Below are 19,363 nucleotides of genomic sequence, written 5' to 3' on the forward strand. Positions count from 1 at the left end.
AGTCAAAACGGCCGAAGAACAGTGACCAGCGGGCTTGCCTGGGATTCAGCCGCTTGGCGGTCCTGATATATTCCAGGTTCCGGTGGTCAGTGAAAACCGTGAACGGCACGGACGTTCCCTCCAACAGGTGTCTCCACTCTTCAAGAGCCTCTTTCACCGCTAGGAGTTCTCGGTTGCCGACGTCATAGTTCCGTTCAGCCGGGGTCAACCTGCGGGAAAAATAGGCACACGGATGAAGGACCTTATCGGTCTTCCCACTCTGGGACAGCACAGCTCCTATCCCTGAGTCCGAGGCGTCCACTTCAACCACTAACTGGCGGCTAGGATCGGGCTGCACCAGAACGGGTGCAGACGAGAAGCGCCGTTTCAACTCCTTGAACGCGGCATCGCAACGATCCGACCAGGTGAAGGGGACTTTTGGTGAGGTCAGGGCTGTCAGGGGGCTAGCAACCTGGCTGTAGCCCTTAATGAACCTCCTGTAGAAATTCGCAAAGCCGAGGAACTGTTGCAGCTTCCTACGGCTTGTGGGTTGGGGCCAGTCTCTCACCGCTGCAACCTTGGCCGGATCAGGAGCGACGGAGTCGGGGGAGATGATGAACCCCAGGAAGGACAAAGAGGTGCGGTGAAACTCACACTTCTCGCCCTTAACAAACAGCCGGTTCTCCAATAACCGCTGCAGGACCTGACGTACATGTCGGACATGGGTCTCAGGATCCGGAGAAAAGATGAGTATGTCGTCTAAATATACGAAGACGAATCGGTGCAGGAAGTCCCGCAAGACATCATTAACCAATGCTTGGAACGTCGCGGGAGCATTTGTAAGACCGAACGGCATGACCAGGTACTCAAAATGACCTAACGGGGTGTTAAATGCCGTCTTCCACTCGTCTCCCTTCCGGATCCGAACCAGGTGATACGCATTCCTAAGATCAAGCTTGGTGAATATCTTGGCTCCATGCAGGGGCGTGAACACCGAATCCAACAAGGGTAAGGGGTATCGGTTACGAACCGTGATTTCGTTCAGCCCCCTGTAATCAATGCATGGACGTAATCCGCCATCCTTTTTCCCCACAAAAAAGAAACCCGCACCCATCGGGGAGGTGGAATTCCGGATCAACCCGGCAGCCAAAGAGTCCCGGATGTAGGTCTCCATTGATTCGCGTTCAGGTCGTGAGAGGTTGTACAGCCTGCTGGACGGGAACTCAACGCCTGGAACCAAATCAATGGCACAATCATACGGGCGGTGCGGGGGAAGGGTGAGTGCCAGATCCTTGCTGAACACCTCCGCAAGGTCATGGTACTGCACCGGCACCGTCCCTAGATTGGGCGGGGCTCTGACCTCCTCCCTGGCCTGGGAACCGGGAGGAACCGAGGAACCTAAACATACCCGATGGCAGGTCTCGCTCCACTGGACCACTACCCCGGACGGCCAATCGATCCGGGGATTGTGCTTCAACATCCAGGGAAAACCTAAAATCACACGGGAGGTGGCCGGAGTTACAAAAAACTCGATCTCCTCCCGGTGATTCCCCGACACCACCAGAGTTACTGGTGGTGTCTTGTGGGTGATTGGAGGGAGTAGGGAGCCATCTAGTGCCCGTACCTGCACAGGCGAGGTAAGCGCCACCAGAGGGAACCCTATCTCCCTGGCCCATTTGCTATCAAGCAAATTCCCTTCTGAGCCCGTGTCCACCAGTGCTGGGGCCTTCAGGGTTAAATCCTCATAAAGGATTGTAACTGGGAGTCGTGTGGCGATGTGGGTGTGTCCCACGTGAACGTCTCGGCCCCCCCCTAGCCCAGTGTCTAGGGGTGGGCGTTGGTGTTTAACCGTTCGGGGCAGTCTCGTACCTGATGCTCAATCGAGCCACAAACAAAACACGCTCCGCGGGCCAGCCTCCTTTGTGTGACCGGTGCCCTAAATGTTGCCCTACTCGTGTCCATAGCTTCGTCAGCAGGGGGAGCTGTGATCGCACGGAGCGCAGGGGCCGTGGAGCGTGGGGAGGGCGGAACGCGGTCGGAACCGGAAGGGAGAGGGACGACGCGTGCCTGGCCACGCCCTTCGTCTCGTTCCCGACGGCGCTCATTTAACCGATTGTCTAATCGTATGACAAGATCGATAAGCCCATCCAAATCCCGCGGTTCGTCCTTAGCCACCAGGTGCTCCTTGAGGACCAATGACAGTCCGTTTACGAAGGCGGCGCGGAGGGCAGTGTTATTCCAGCCGGACCTCGCAGCCGCGATGCGGAAGTCGACTGCATAGGCAGCTGCGCTCCGGCGCCCCTGTCTCATTGACAGCAGCACGGCTGAAGCGGTCTCTCCTCTATTAGGGTGATCGAACACTGTTCTGAGCTCCCTCACAAACCCATCGTATGTCTGAAGGAGCCGTGACTTTTGCTCCCAGAGCGCTGTAGCCCAAGCGCGTGCCTCACCACGAAGCAGATTTATCACATAAGCTACCTTGCTAGCGTCGGTCGCGTACATGACGGGACGCTGTGCGAAGACGAGCGAACACTGCATAAGGAAATCCGCGCACGTCTCCACACAGCCTCCGTACGGCTCTGGGGGGCTTATGTATGCTTCAGAGGATGGTGGGGGGGGTCGTTGGACAACCAGTGGAACGTCGCTATCACGCACAGGGTCTACGGGAGGGAGAGCCGCAGCGGCGCCCGGAGGGCGCGCTTCCACCTGCGCGGCGAGAGCCTCCACCCTGCGGTTCAGGAGGGCGTTCTGCTCGGCCATCGATTCTAACCGAGTCGTGAAAGCGGTGAGGATCCGCTGCAACTCACCGATTACCCCTCCTGCGGACGCCTGTGCGCCTTGTTCTTCCATTGGCCGTTCAACAGCCGGTTGACGCCCCTCGGGATCCATGACGCTGGCCGAGATATCCTGTTGGGAAAGTGTAGGAACACGGACCCACAACAGGGGGCGCAAATGAACGGACAATGGAGTAAGTCAAATAACAACGCTTTACTGTTGTGAATGTGCACAACGAATACAACCAATCACAGAAATGGACAACAGTCAATTTACAAAAGTGTCGTGTGGGCAGGCTCGAAGATAGGAGACGCCTCTCCAAGGTAAGACCGGTACCACACGGCTTCCTCCGCCACAGCACCCCGGGTATACTGGAGCCGCCAAGTCCCGAACTCCCAGGTGGCCACTGCCTCCGCGTGTCGGACCTGGTACTGCTGGCGAGGAACAAAAACACAATTAAAGGTGGGCGCGTTTGCACCCAGTAATCCACACGGCAGGAAAGCTACCTCCACCTCTCGTTGGAAAAAAGGTCTGTTATCACTCACAAAAGTCACAAAAGGTTACTGTCAAGCAGTCAGCTGAGAATATTACCTTCCAGGTAGAACGATATCTCGGCAATGAGGTGGAGATGCCGTCCTGCTGATATACCCCACTGATGATTGCCGTCAGCTGTCTCAGGTGATGGGTGACAGCTGTCACCGAGGCTGCTCCCGTGAGGCGGCGGCGCCCTCTGGTGCCTGGAGCCCGCACTCCAGGCAGGGCGCCCTCTGGTGGTGGTGGGCCAGCAGTACCTCCTCTTCAGCGGCCCACACAACACCTACATTGTCCTTTGACCTCCACATTAGAAATATTATGAGGACTGCTTTCTTCCACCTACGAAATATAGCAAAGATTCGTCCCATCCTATCTATGGCTGATACTGAGACCCTGATTCATGCATGTATCTCTTCTAGATTGGATTACTGCAATGTTCTATTTTCTGGTTTACCGCAGTCCAGCATAAGGGCTCTCCAAATGGTTCAAAATGCTGCAGCCACACTTTTGACATGACCAGAAAGTTTGACCACATTACACCCATTTTGGTGTTTCTTCACTGGCTTCCTGTCCCAATGAGATCAGATTTTAAGGTTCTGCTACTCGTCTATAAAATTGTTCACGGACTGGCACCTCCCTACCTAGCTGACCTAATTAAACCTTACGTACCGGCCCGGGCTTTACGTTCTCAGGGTGCAGGACTACTTTGTGTCTCTAAGGTGAATAAGAAGTCTGTGGGTCACAGAGCTTTCTCTTATAGTGCCCCTGTTCTGTGGAATGATCTCCTTGTGTCAATAAAACAGTCAGATTCTGTGGAGACTTTCAAGTCCAGACTTAAGACGCACTTATTTTCCCTTTCATATGGCTAGCATACTGGCATAGTATAGTTCTACGTTTTTTACTCTTTGAATTAATTTTATTAGTAAACAGATCGTGCCACGGCCTCACCTTTACCTAAATTCTGGGTTTTTTAATGAAGCTTAGGGCTAGTGGCCGGCGATCACCTTAGTATTTCCTGTTTTTCTTGTTGTTTAATGCTGACAAATTATGCTGTATTTCTTGTCTTTCTGATGCCTGATTCTGGTTTTCTTCTCTCTGTTTAAGGTGCAGCTCCATCCAGAGATGGGTGTGGTATTTGTGCTGGAGACGCTCCTGTCCTGTGCACCAACAGCATTTCCTGTATATTTGTTTTGTGAATTGTTTCTGTAATTTATGTTTGTAGCATGGCCCAAGCAGAGGGTCACCCCTTTGAGTCTGGTCTGCTTGAGGTTTCTTCCTCAGAGGGAGTTTTTCCTTACCACTGTTGCTCTGGGGGTTGGTAAGGTTAGACCTTACTTGTGTGGAGTTCCTTGAGGCAACTCTGTTGTGATTTGGCACCATATAAATGAAAACAAATGAAACAAAAACAAAACATAATTATAGTGTGTACAGCTGCAGTGCCAAATGGTTTCACTTTTGCACTGAGCATTTACAGGAAATCACTGTGCTTACAGGTAGAGGTGCGCACAGAGTGCATGCTTTTATGGCAATACAGAATTGATAAATACAAATTCTACAGCTCAGCCTCATGGACTTCAACCATTTTTTTGTGTTATAAATCTGAAATTATACTCAAGTTTGACAACATTTCCTCCTCATCAGATAATGTTTTAAACCAGATCAGTTTTAATACAAGCCGGGTAAATGATGTGGCATATGTGGGCAAAAAAACAAAAAACAAAAAGTTATTTGTTGCTGCACTGAAAAAAGTTAAACTTGAATAAACTTTTAAAAAATACACCTATATTTATTAGATTTTACTCAAATTATATTTATAACATGTTTTAAACATTAAATTATACTTTGAGAGACACCAATAAATTTAGTTTTTTAAGTTAGCCCAAGTTTGACTTTTGTCAGTGTGTAACTCAAAGCAGAGTTTGAGAACGACATCCTGTTTCCAGATAAATGAAACCAAAAGCTCCCTGACCCGATTCCAGATAAGTGAGTGAGTGAAGATGAGTGAGTGAAACCAAAAGGATTCTCGTGTTCACCACACCTACAAACTTTTGCAGTTCACAAACGAACTTGAGAAAGAGAAGGTCGCAGCAACTTTTTACCTCTCCTCTTCAGTCATGTATATGGACGACAACTTAAAATGTGAAGTTATATCTTCACTTCTCGGACAAGGTGTGAAGCCCTACGCCGGGTCCCGGTGGTCAGCGAACAACTTGAGCGTTAATGATTTTTTTCTCAGCACCACCCTCGGGAAGACTGGCTGCACTTTGAAAGCACCGTTCCTCAAAACCTCAGAGTTTTTTGACCCGCAGTACGACCACGACTTCACCAACCTCTCTGGCTCGGCCGAGTGCAAGAGAGGTGATGAGGTTTATGTGCGGCCAAAAGGGTGGTACCGCATAGCTTTAAAGGTCAAAGGTAAATACCCCGGTGGAGACGCATGGCTTGGCTCTAACGGGTGGAGGAGCCACTCTGACCCTGGAGAGTGGCCTGTTTCCTACCATGGAACAAGCGTTGATGGAGCAGACGGCATCATAAAGTCTCACTACAAAGCAGGAGACAGAGCCATGTATGGAAGAGGAATCTATTCCACACCAGATATACACATTGCTGAGAAAGAGGATTACGCCAAAACCTTTGAGTCTCAGACAACGGGGAAGAAATACAAAGTGATCCTGCAAAACCGAATCAACCCCAAAATGAGAGAGATCTGCCAACGATCGGATTACTGGCTCGTCCGTATCGATAAAGTAACATCGGCTAGAAAAGAGAAACAGATCGTGGAGAGCGCCATTCGACCTTACGGCATCCTGGTTAAAGAATTAAAGGATGATGATGATGATAAGAATAATAAGGATGACGATGGTGATGAAAATCCTAATGTCAGTGGTGCTTTTTCATTGTTGTCTCTTGCCAAATCTCTGCTTGGTTGGTAAAAATGTGTCATTCTACACCAATGTTTACTCACGCTTTGGTAATCTGAGAAGTTTTTTTTTTTACTGTACGTTCAAAAAGCCACGAGCAAGGACCTATATAAAATTACAGTGTGTTTTAGTCAAATGAATTTACAGAATAGTTGTGGGGATACAACGTACCGAACAAATATGAAAATGGTTGATTAGACAGTAATATTTGCATAAATGGACAAGGTTCGTGAACATAGTTGTTTTTTGTTTTGTTTTTTGTCACTGTTTTACTGTGGTTCGATCTTACCTTGCAACGTTCTTGGGACACAGATCTTGGACAAGTTCAAAGATGGCTAACCTGTTACACAGGTTGGGGTTATACAGTGTAGCTTCAGGTCACACCTTTTTCTGATTTCAAAAATGTCTAAGCCATGTTCAGTTACTTTTTGTGATGTTTTCAACTCCAATGTGTAATTAAAGGTATAGTGCCACTGTTTTTTTTTTTTAATTTAAGTCATAAAAATAATTCTTAAGTCTTTGGCACCACTATAATTTTAGTCCTCAGCATTTAGATAAGGGATTCATAATATGATATTGAAATATGACCAAAATTCTTGTTGTCTGGAAACAATTTACAATTTCAACCCCTGAGGGGAAGAAATTCAAGGGATCAGATGCTATGACCAACATTTGGTAGATTTGAAAGTTACTTACAAGACATCTTATGGATGTTAATGTAAAATGGGTCACAGGTCATCTCAAAATTTCACATATACACACACATGCTTCCCCTTGTAGTTATTCTGCATAACGCTGATGTCGTCCATCAGACAGACATCAGCAAGACAATATTAATATTAAGACAATATTCACTATGGAATTTCCCCATGGATAATTATGTTATCTTCACTAAAATGAGATGTAATTTTGTAACATGTTACAAAAATAAACCAACGTTACAATGCTTGGATTTTGGTTAAAACTAAATTTTCTCAGGCCCTAACTGTCAATTTTGGCATATGAAATTGTAGATTTGGACCTATTCTATTTTTTGGACCTATTCTATTTTTTGCCTTCAATGTGTTACAGTTGTATAGAATTTTAAAAAGTAACCAAAGCTGAAGTGTACAGAAACTAAGTGATCCTGACCACTTAATTTTGTTAAGATTTAATATTTTGCAGTTTCGTGTTGTAGAGTAGGTGGATGAGCAGATAAGGAGCTGGCCAACCAGTATGTACACTCGGGTCTGAATCCTGCTCATGGTAGCAGTCTGTGTCCTTGAACAAGACATTTAATCTACATTGTATCATTCCAATGAGCTGTAAATGGGTACCAACCACAGCTGAGGAACCAACCTGCATCAGCCTGGAGTCTCAGCCAGGGGGAAGTCAAAGACTTTCATCTGCTTGACACTATAGAATCTGGAGATAAGGACCAGCACCAACAAGCCTGTGGGCCTATATTGGACTTGATTATTAAACTGTGCTCATTCTGATTCAGTTTTTTTTTCCTCATTTTCCCTCAAAATTTAAGTTTTTAAGATGACAAACAGTTTAAATAAATACAGTAAATCGTGGAAGCTTGCATTGTTATACAATATTTTTCATGTCCATATTGTTAGCAGGTTAGACAGAAAAAGCTCCATAATTATGTAATTAATGGAATGATTATCTATGATATTGTGTTTGAAGACTAGAAAACAATCTAAACATCGAAGAAATACATTGCATGGATTTTTAACAAAGGCCATCAAATATGGCCATCAAGTATTGCAAAGGCTTTTCCATGTGTCTGTGTTCAGCGTAAGTCCAGTTCTATTACTGTCAGAGTCTTCAAATTCACAGGGAACATTCTTGGGACACAGACCTTGGACAAGTTCAAAGATGGCTAACCTGGGTATATTTTAAGAGGTGTTTTAAGAGGTTACAAACGTCACATTCTGTTCCTATGTATTTTTATAGTATGGCCTCACAGACCTTAGCGTGGTGATGTCACTTCCTGATGTTGCCAGCTGCTAACTTTGCTTCATTTTTGGCTAATTATAACACCTTTATCATATATTATGTAAAAGCTAGGAAGAATAACACTTCTAAAACTGAAAATGCTGGTTTTGGAAACTAATAACACTTCTGAAGCAATTTAGAAGGCATTTCAAGGCGAGATGATGGTCTAGTGGTTAAGCATTGGCCTTGAGACCAGAGGATCTTTGGTTCAAATCCCAGCCTGACCGGAAAATCACAAAGGGCCCTTAATCCCCTAGCAATGTTCAACCCCATGGCGCCGATGCAGGGCTCCGTGGCGAGAGCTCTGCTGTGCTCCCTGTGGTTTATGTTGTGTCTGTCTGTTTATGAGATGTTTGCTACTGTGAAATACGAGCGCGACACTTCTCAATATTCAGGAGAAAATTGGTGGACTGTCTTTTGTTATTCCTGAATTGAGGTGTGATAGTTTCGAGGAGTGCCCTACCAGAGGCAACACTGACCAACAGTCCAGGTACGGAGGTCATGGACAGCGCGAGGAGACTAGGCGGTGGCTCCGCCACATACCTTACCGTGGTCTGGAGCTGCAGGACGCCGAGGGCCCGTGTCGCAGACGCCGACACCGGGGAAAACGTGGAGGGTTGTTGGTGAGGCTCCGCAGCCGCTCCTCGAGGATCCCTCTCCTGTCCATCTACCTTGCCAGTCTCTCCAGTGAAAAATGGATGACCTGCTCTGTCGTATCCAGTCTCAGCGGGAGGCCAGGTGTTGCTCCGTATATTGTCTGACAGAAACCTGGCTGCATGACAACGTTCCAGACTCCGCTATCCAGCCACTGGGGTTCGCTGTGTATCGCTCAGATAGAGTGAAAGAGAGCACGGGGAAATCCAAAGGTGGAGGTGTGTGCTTCTTTATTAACTTGTCTTGGTGCACAGATAATGTTGTTAATCGAACCTGCACGGTCAATTTGGAGTGCCTTGTCTTGAGCTGTCGCCCCTTTTATCTTCCCCGCGAGTTCTCCGTGTTGTTCCTTTGTGCAGTCTACATTCATCCAAGAGCAGACACTACAGCTGCTCTGAGTGACTTAAAGTAGACCTGCATTGAAATAAATGTGGTCAGATTTCAGAAAGAAATAGCTGATATGTATTTATAAGACCCTTGTGAATGCAGTAAAGTAAATCTGTAAGCCCAAATTTGTAATTCAGCGGAGAAATTTTCGTTTAAAAATGACAAATTTGCAGCTAAAATTTAGCCCTCTGTGAAAACAGTTTGTACAGCTGTATCATTTCCATGACGTCAGGGACAAGACGACGCGCTCCCGCCTTCAGTCCGATCCCGCATTGAAATTGATTTTATCTGTTAGTAATGTTACTTATACACGTCCTGGTTTCAACATCCAAAAGTAAGCTGCAATGAATGTGAGATACAGATCTGTGTGCTCAGATCAGCAACGACATCAACAGCGGGCGCCGTTCTTCCTTTCCCGCTCTCTGCCTCCGCTACGCTCGCTGTTTTAATGCGAAGCGGCCGGTACACCTGTTGCTGCAAGGACAGACTTCTTGCGGCAAAACCCACAGCACCGCACGTCTCGGTAATCGGAGCCCCAGAGCTCCATGGATGCTGAAAGAGGTTTATATATTTTTAATGCCTGGGATTCTTTGCGGGTGTCGCCTCCATATCCCGCGATGACAGTAGAAAGACAGTAGATTTTCATTGCGACACCACTCAATCAAACGGGCATATGAAAAAGTCCCCCAAAATAATTTTCAAGCACAAATAAAAGAAATGTGTACTCACCAAGCGTACCGCAAGACAATATGAAGTTTTAAAAAAGTAGATCCTTCCGTATAAGACAATAAAAAGGTGCAGATGCAAACTGACGTAAATCCACAAATTACAATTGGCGCAATGCATGCTGGGAGAGGGTCTTGTCCGTGACGTCTCGTCAGCGTCCATGATGAGAGGGACAATTTGCGGAGGGCTAAATGTTAGCTGTAAATTTGTCATTTTCAAATGAAGATTTCTCCTTTGAATGACAGATCTGGGCTTGCAGATTTATTTTACTACATTCACAAGGATCTCATGTGTAAATGTAAGTCATTTTTTGTTCAAAAAAATCTGACTGCATTTTTTTCAATGCAGGTCTCCTTTAAGTGATATTCTACACATATATGAGAGCTCATATTCCAATGCTGTAGTTATAGCGGCTGGAGACTACAATAAATGTAATCTTAAATCTGTCCTTCCTAATTACCACCAGTATGTAAAACAGCACACAAGGGGAGCTCAAACTCTTGACCACTGCTACAGTAATTTAAAGGCAGCATATAAATCAAGTCTTAGACCTGCTATTGGGAAATCAGACCACTCTTCAGTCCTCTTGCTTCCTGCATACAGTGCAAACCTACAGCACGCACTGTACAACGCTGGTCACAAGAGGGCAGTCTAAAACTTCAGGGCTGCTTTGACGCTACAGATTGGTCTGTTTTTCAGTCTGATAATCTGAATGAATACTGTGAGTCGGTGACTGATTACATAAACTTTTGCATTGACTGTTGTATCCCTAAGAAGGTCATTAAAGTATACAACAGTCAGAACCCGTGGTTCAATTCAGATTTCAGAATGAAGATGAAGGAACGAAATTCAGCATTTAAATCTGGGGACATTATTGCTTACAGACAATCCAGATATTCTCTTGGGCGGTCAATTAAAGTGGCCAAACGGTCATATGGAGAAAGAATGGAAGACTAAAGAGGATAACCCCCGGCTGATGTGGAAGGACTCAATTCCATCACTTCATGGAAACCTAAAGCAGGGAATATAGTATCCACTGATCAGGCCTTGCCTAATGATCTGAATAATTTTTATTGTCGTTTCGAGTCCGTTGATCTCGAGCCTGTTGTTTTCTCTGAAAGCTTGGATCACAGCAGTTTGACTGTGAGGCAGGAGGATGTGCAGCGTGCACTATCTAGGACCAAGGTTCGTAAGGCCCTTGGCCCTGATAATGTCCCTCCTCGTGTCCTCAAACTATGTTCGGAGCATTTGGCTCCTGTTCTTACGGATCTTTTTAATATGTCACTCAGGAACTGTACTGTCCCGGAAAGTTTTAAGAAATCTATTATCATTCCAGTGCCAAAGAAAACACCTGTGACGTGTTTGAATGATTATAGACCGGTGGCACTCACTTCTGTTTTAATGAAATGCTTTGAACGTCTGGTGCTGGATTTTATTAAAGGCCAGATCCCAATGTCTGTGGACCCACTCCAGTTTGCATACAGACAGAACAGGAGCGTCGAGGACGCAATCTCTTTTGCCTTGAACTGTATTTATAGCCACCTGGACTCTAGTAATACTTATGCTAGAATGTTGTTTATTGATTACAGTTTGGCTTTTAACTCTCTTGTGCCATCCAGACTTGTTCAAAAACTTAAGACTCTTGGTTTGGGTGATGCCATTTGTAAGTGGATTTTTAGTTTTTTTAACCAACAGATCTCAGAGAGTGAAAATTAATGGCCGTTTTTCTGATGAAATGTTTGTGAGCACTGGTTCCCCTCAAGGATGTATCCTTAGTCCCATCCTTTTTACTCTGTACACTTACGACTGTGTGGCTTCCCATGACAGTAATCACAGTTAAATACGCTGATGACACAACTATCATTGGGTTGATCAGTGCAAATGATGATTCTTGTTACAGAGCTGAGGTACAGAAAGTTGTGGATTGGAGCAAAGAAAATAATCTGCTCCTGAACACTTCTAAAACTTGTGAATTTGTTGTTGACTTTGGTCAAAATAACAGCCATTCACCTCTTGTTATTGAGGACTCTAAGTCGAAATTGTGGAAGAATGTAAATTTCTTGGGCTGACGTTGTCCAATGATCTCAGTTGGAACAAAAACACCACAAATACTGTCAAAAAGGCTTGTCAGCATCTCTTCTTCTTGAGGAAACTTAGAGAATTCACCATCAACTCTAAAATCCTTTTGAATTTTTATCGGTGCACGATTGAAAGTCTTCTTGTTAGTTCCATCACTGTCTGGTTTGGAAACATTACTGCCAAAGACAAGACAGCGTTATATAAGGTGGTCCGCTCAGCCAAAAAAATTGTGAACTGTGACCTGCCTGTGCTGGAGGCAAAAGTAGACTCTTAAACCGAGCTTTTCAGATCATAAATGATCCTTCTGGCCACCCTGGAAGAGTCATGTTTGAGCTTCTTCCCTCTGGAAGAAGGTACCGCTCCATTAGGTGTAAGACGTCTCGTTATGCAAGGAGCTTTTTCCCACAAGCTGTGATCAGCCTGAATAGTGCACTTTAAGCCTGACAGCACCTTATTTTATTTTATTTATTTGATCTTAACTTTTTAACTTGATCTCTGTACCTTGTATTTCAGTGTCAATGTGTCTTTATGTGATAATTTGTTCCATGTCTGTCTAATGTTGTTTTCTTGTGTGTGATGCACTAAGCTTTTTGCACAACCATTTCCTATGTGGTTTTTTAACTACAAATGGCAAATAAACTAATCTTGAATCTTGTGTAGCAGCACCTTGACATCGGGGTGAATGTGAGGCATTATTGTAAAGCGCTTTGGGCATCTGATGCAGATGGAAAAGCGCTATATAAATGCAGTCCATTTACCATTTCGCTGATGTTAGCGTTGAACATATACGAGGTCTGTCCAAAAAGTATCGTACCTTTTTATTTTTTTCAAAAACTATATGGATTTGAATCACGTGTGATTACATCAGCCAAGCTTGAACCTTCGTGCGCATGCGTGAGTTTTTCCACACCTGTCGGTTGTGTCATTCGCCTGTGGGCAGGCTTTGAGTGAGCACTGGTCCACCCCTCCCGTCTGATTTCTTTTGTCTGAGAACTTGCTGAGAGACTGCCGCTTTGCTCCATGAATTTTTTTTTAGAAACTGTTAGAGACAGGCAGTTGGAAACCATTCGATAGATTCAGTTTGATATCGGTGAAGATTCTGTCGGCATCACGCGGATTATGGACTGTTAAAACCTTTTTAAAGATGGCCCACAGCGGCGGAGGGCGCGCGGCGCGCCGAGCGGCCGTCAACAGGCAGGAACGACCAGATCATTTCTAAACTGAACGGTGTGTTGATCCGGGACATCATGTGACTACCACAGAAATGGCAAGAGAGCTGGACATAGCACTTTTGCAGCACATTCCACTGTTACAGGAGATTTTGTAATGAAAGACGTGCGGAGGATTTCGCACGTCAGCACGAAGCAGCTCAGGATGCACAGCAAAAAAAAAACCCTCTGTGTTGGAAACCATTCAGAAGATTCAGATGGCTTTCGATGGCTTTCAGTCGAGTGAGTATCCGAGAAATTGTGTAACAGCTGGACATGCCCCAACATGTCCTGTGAGACTTCCAAGACGGAGGCATTTTCATTACAAAATCTCCTGTAACAGTGGAATGTGTCGCAAAAGTGCTATGTCCAGCTCTCTTACCATTTCTGTGGTAGTCACATGATGTCCCGGATCAACACAGCGTTCAATTTAGAAATGATATGGTCGATCCAGCCTGTCGAATGGCTGCTCGCCACGCCGCGCGCCCTCCGCCGCAGTGGGCCGTCTTTAAAAAGGTTTTAACAGTCCATAATCCGCGTGACGCCGACAGAATCTTCACCGATATCCAACTGAATCTATCGAATGGTTTCCAACTGCCTGTCTCTAACAGTTTCTGAAAAAAATTTCATGGAGCAAAGCGGCAGTCTCTCAGCAAGTTCTCAGACAAAAGAAATCCGACGGGAGGGGTGGACCAGTGCTCACTCAAAGCCTGCCCACAGGCGAATGACGCAACCGACAGGCGTGGAAAAACTCACGCATGCGCACGACGGTTCAAGCTTGGCTGATGTAATCACACGTGATTCAAATCCATATAGTTTTTGAAAAAAATAAAAAGGTACGATACTTTTTGGACAGACCTTGTACAAAGCGTTTTACATGTACAAATTGTATGTAAGACAATAGGATCTTAATAATTAATTAAACAACTGCAAATGATAAAGAAGACAATGCTCATACGGCCAAGGGTATTTTAGCATTGTGGTTTGTTTGTTTGTTTTTTACCATAGTTTGCCCAAATAGAAATTTTTGTTGTGGGCTGCCTGCTCTGTTCCTGCTGCTGCTCCTTTTCCCCCCTATGCACAGGTGGCACGCTGCAAGCTGATCGACACACCTGATCTCCATCCAATCAGCACCTGCATAAGAACCCCGGCTCCTCCAAGTACATATGCCACCCAGAACCGTTCATGGGTTGTGTAGATACATGTGCCGCTTTTCTGATGCAATGCTCTCTTGTTTTTGATCAACATCCTTCTCATTATAGCTCCGATAAAAGTAAAGTTGCTTACGTCATTAATCTGCTCAGAGGAGACGCGCGCTCCTGGGCGACCGTGCTCTGGAGCAACGACTCTCCGCTCCTCCGTTCTTTCACTGCTTTCACTAAAGAATTCCATTTAGTTTTTGACCATCCAACCCGGAGAGATTCCGTTTCTCAACGGCTGCTCACTCTCAAGCAGGGTTCGTGCAGTGCTGCAGAATTCGTGGTGGACTACCGCATATTAGCAGCGGAGGACGACTGGAATAATGCGGCACTACGAAGCGTGTTTATAAACGGCCTCAACGACTCATTAAAAGATGAGTTGGCAGTCCAGGATGAACCTAGTAATCTGGACTCACTTATTTCATTGATAATTAAGCTGGATAACCGCTTGAGGGAGCGTCACCAGGATAAGGGCCATCGGGCTGACCGAGACTCATCCACTCGCCCCTCCCCTCGGCATACACCAGGACCGCCTCTACCACGCTCCATCGAGTCCTCCCCTGACACGACGGCTCCCCCTGCCGGCAAGCCGATGCAACTCAGCAGGGCTAAATTGCCCCCTGAAGAATGACAATGCAGACTGGCTGCTGGGGAGTGTCTCTATTGTAGTGCTAAGGGGCACAGCCTTAGCACATGCCCTGTTCGGCCAAAAGCCAACGCTCACCCGTAGGATCCGGGCTGCGAGTGAGCCAAGCTAAATTCATGGGTGTGGGTTCCGGCTGCACTCAAATCCCGGCCACTCTTTGTTTTAGCGGTGAAACACTTTCAGTTCCTGCGCTCATTGACACGGGAGCCAAAGGTGATTTCATCGACGCTAGTCTTGCTTCCAAGGTTAGGTTGCCACTTGAAGCACTTCCTTTCTCACTGTCTGTGTATGCTTTAGATGGCACGCCCCTTCCTACCATTACTCCCTGCACTGTTCCAGTCACTTTAGTGGTGTCAGGTAATCACAGAGAGATTATACAGTTTTATGTTATCCCATCTTCATCCCCCTTGGTTCTAGGCCACCCTTGGATCATCCAGCACAATCCCGGAACTGACTGGCAGTCCGGGGTTATCACTCGATGGAGCGAAGCCTGTCATAGGGTGTGTCTTAGTTCCTCGGTTCCCCCCAGCGTTGTGGTCAAGGACCAGGTCCATCCACCTCCCGATTTGTCGTTAGTTCCTCCTGAGTACCACGACCTTGGTGAAGTGTTCAGTAAGGATCGTGCTCTCTCACTTCCTCCTCACCGTCCATATGACTGTGCCATTGACATTGACCTTCGGGTAGGCTGTATAACCTCTCCCGCTCGGAACGCGAGTCAATGGAGACCTACATCCGGGACTCCTTGGCCGCTGGGCTGATCCAACCCTCTTTGTCCCCCCTAGGGGCAGGCTTCTTCTTTGTTGGTAAGAAGGACAGCTCCCTTCGCCCCTGCATTGACTTCCGGGGGCTAAACGCCATCACGGTCCGCAATCGGTACCCACTTCCACTTCTTCAATTTTTCAATTTTCAATTTATTTCCTTTATAGTAAAGTAAGTCCCTTCGGCTGCTCCCTTGTTTGCACTTGGGGTCGCAACAGCAAATCCAAGGTGGATCTGCACGTTGAATTGGCACAGGTTTTACGCCGGATGCCCTTCCTGACGCAACTCCACATTACATGGAGAAATGTGGCAGGGGTGGGATTTGAACCCGGAACCTTCTGCACTGAAACCAAGCGCATTAACCACTTGGTCACCACCCCTGCAATTTATTTCCTTTATATAGCGCCAAATCACAACAGAGTTGCCTCAAGGCACTTCACACAGATAAGGTTCTTGATTCGGCGTTTAGCTCCTTGCATGGGGTGACCATATTTACCAAATTGGACCTCCGCAATGCTTACCACCTGGTGCGTGTCAAGGAGGGGGACGAGTGGAAAACTGCCTTTAATACACCTTTGGGACATTTTGAGTACCTGGTCATGCCCGTTGGTCTCACCAACACACCTGCCACCTTCCAAGCACTCGTTAACGATGTGCTGCATGATTTTCTAAATCGATTTGTTTTCGTTTACCTGGACGACATCCTGATCTTTTCACTGAACCTTCAAGCCCACACTAAACATGTGCGCTTGGTACTCCAGCGACTGTTAGAGAACAGGTTATTTGTCAAGGCAGAAAAATGCGAGTTTAACCTCAACACTGTGTCTTTTTTGGGCTTCATCATTTCTCACAATCAGGTCAAACCTGACCCGGCCGAGGTCAAAGCAGTCATGGACTGGCCAGTTCCGTCCAGTGTTAAACAATTACAGCAATTCCTGGGCTTCGCGAATTTCTACCAACGCTTCAGTCGCGGTTTTAGTCAGATCGTAGCCCCCCTCTCTGCATTCACGTCCTCAAAAACCATTTTTCAGTGAACACCTCAGGCTGACGCCGCCTTCTCTTTGCTAAAAGAACGATTCGCCACCGCACCGATCCTCACACAGCCAGACCCGGATTGCCAGCTCATCGTTGAAGTTGACGCCTCTGACACAGGGTTAGGAGCCGTGTTATCTCAGAGGTCGGAGACAGACAATCGGGTACATCCGTGCACATATTTCTCATGACGTCTGACCCCCGCTGAGAGAAACTATGACGTGGGTAACCGGGAGCTCTTGGCCATTAAGGAGGCGCTAGCCGAGTGGAGACATTGGCTGGAGGGGGCCGCAGTTCTGTTCATCATTTGGACAGACCACCGCAATCTTAAGTACATCCAGTCTGCCAAACGTTTGAACTTCCGGCAAGCCAGGTGGTCATTGTTCTTTGGATGATTTAATTTTTCCATTTCCTACCGTCCCGGCAGCAAGAACACCAAGCCTGATGCACTCTCTCAGCAATTCTCTCCCACCAAGAAACCACTTCAGACTCCAGAGACCATCCTTCCTCGATCCATGATTGTGGGGGCACTGACCTGGGATGTCGAGCAAGCCGTCCAGGATGCACTCACCCGCCATCCGGACCCTGGGGGAGGGCCGCCCAGTCGGCTTTTTGTTCCACCTGAGGTCCGGTCTCAAGTCATCCAATTCTGTCATTCCTCGAAGCTGTCTTGTCATCCCGGGGTCCACCATACCCTGGACCTCCTCTGCCGCCCTCAGTTCACCTCGCAGGTCTGGCAGAGTTTCTATGCAACTCTCGGGGCCTCGGTCAGCCTGTCATCCAGGTTCCATCCTCAGACCAATGGGCAGGCAGAGCGGGCGAACCAAGACCTGGAGTCCACCCTACGGTGCGTCTCCGCCTCCCACCTGACTGACTGACTGAGTCAACACCTGTCCTGGGTGGAGTATGCACACAACTCCCAGGTATCCTCAGCCACTGGACTCTCACCTTTTGAGGCCTCTTTGGGTTATCAGCCCCCACTGTTTCCTTCCCAGGAATCCGAGGTCTCCGTTCCCTCGGTGCAGCTCCACCTCAGGAGATGGCGTCGGGTGTGGAAGATGGCCCGCTCTGCCCTGCTGAAGACCCGGACACAGAGCCATGCGGACCGGCATTGGGCTCCCGCCCCCGCTTATCAACCCGGGCAGGAGGTGTGGCTCTCATGGCGGGACATTCCCCTGGCTACAGACTCTCTGAAGCTGGCTCCCCGCTTCATCGGACCTTTTGTTGTAGACCGGGTGGTCAATCCGGTGGCCGTCCAGCTCCGTCTTCCTAGTTCCATGAGGATCCACCCGGTTTTCCACGTTTCCAGGTTGAAGCCTGTCCACTCTAGTCCTCTGTGTCCTCCTGCTCTGTCACCATTCCCTGCCCGGATGGTGGCCGGTCATCCAGCATGGACCATCCAGAAGATCTTGGACATACGCCGTCGGGGGCGGGGCTTCCAGTACCTGGTGGACTGGGAGGGCTATGGCCCTGAAGAATGCTCCTGAGTCCGGCAGGGGTTCATCTTGGACCCTCCCTCATCAGTGATTTTACTGGGACCATCCCGATTCGCCCTGGTCGTCCTGGTAGGTTGACTGGGGGCTCCCATTGAGGGGGGGTACTGTTGTGGGCTGCCTGCTCTGTTGTGGGCTGCTGCTCCTTTTTCCCCCTCTGCACAGGTGGCATGCTGCAAGCTGATCGACACACCTGATCTCCATCCAATCAGCACCTGCATAAGAACCCCGGCTCCTCATTCCATCCTTGCCAGAATCTCCGCTAACCTTCCATGGTAAGCTTGGCCTATCTATTTTTCCAGAAATAGAATTTTTCTGACTTTTTGGGTGTTTCCACACACCACCTGTCTGAGCCTCAGCTTAGAGCTGACTTCATCCTTGTTGCTGCCGCACCGAGACCAGCTTGACCTGCAGCCTGTGCGGGGAGCTCTCACACTCTGCATCTACCAGCTAAGTGTTTGTTCACCTCTACTCACACGAGCCGCTTCACACTGAACTCTACTTGGAATATCATACAAACTGAACTGTGAACTTTTCCTGATAACAAACACTAAGAAGCAACTGAACTGATTCCTGGCCGTCTGCTTATTTGGACCAGCTGCAATCAGTTATCACTGATTCAAACTGAACTGTGAACTTTAATGATAAAACATAACTTGAAGAATCTGAACTGTATCACTCTGTCTAATAACTGCACTCCTGGACCAACTGTGATAGTTTGTCACTGATTGACTGTGAGAATCACTTCTGGAAATGACCGGCTCAGCACTCACTCCTCTGTCTCTCCTCGCCAGTCACGTCGACAGCTTGCAGGCGGCCACCTGGTTCAGGGTCCCTTCCACCTGAACTGAAGACATCTGGGCTGCGGTTCACCTGGTTCCACCGCTGAGCAGGCCGGTCTCTACGCGGCTAGATTGCCGCACACTTTACTCATTAACCTCAGTATTTGAACTCATTGTAAATAAATCTCTTTTCTAACGTACCT

At 47.4% G+C, this 19,363-nt stretch overlaps 2 protein-coding genes across 5 annotated transcripts in view; one reads left to right on the forward strand and one right to left on the reverse strand.

The window, feature by feature from the left end:
• fhod3a (formin homology 2 domain containing 3a) overlaps positions 1 to 19,363 on the reverse strand; it is a 140,181-nt gene that overhangs the window by 32,063 nt on the left and 88,755 nt on the right. The window lies entirely within an intron of this gene.
• Positions 5,291 to 7,844, forward strand: LOC117502502. The gene is made up of 2 exons (XM_034161564.1): positions 5,291 to 6,475; positions 6,621 to 7,844. The coding sequence occupies exon 1, from the start codon at positions 5,403 to 5,405 to the stop codon at positions 6,219 to 6,221; it is 819 nt and encodes a 272-aa protein (XP_034017455.1). The 5' UTR covers positions 5,291 to 5,402; the 3' UTR covers positions 6,222 to 6,475; positions 6,621 to 7,844.

This window comes from Thalassophryne amazonica, chromosome 20, assembly GCF_902500255.1.
Source record: "Thalassophryne amazonica chromosome 20, fThaAma1.1, whole genome shotgun sequence".
In the NCBI taxonomy this organism is placed as follows: domain Eukaryota; kingdom Metazoa; phylum Chordata; class Actinopteri; order Batrachoidiformes; family Batrachoididae; genus Thalassophryne; species Thalassophryne amazonica.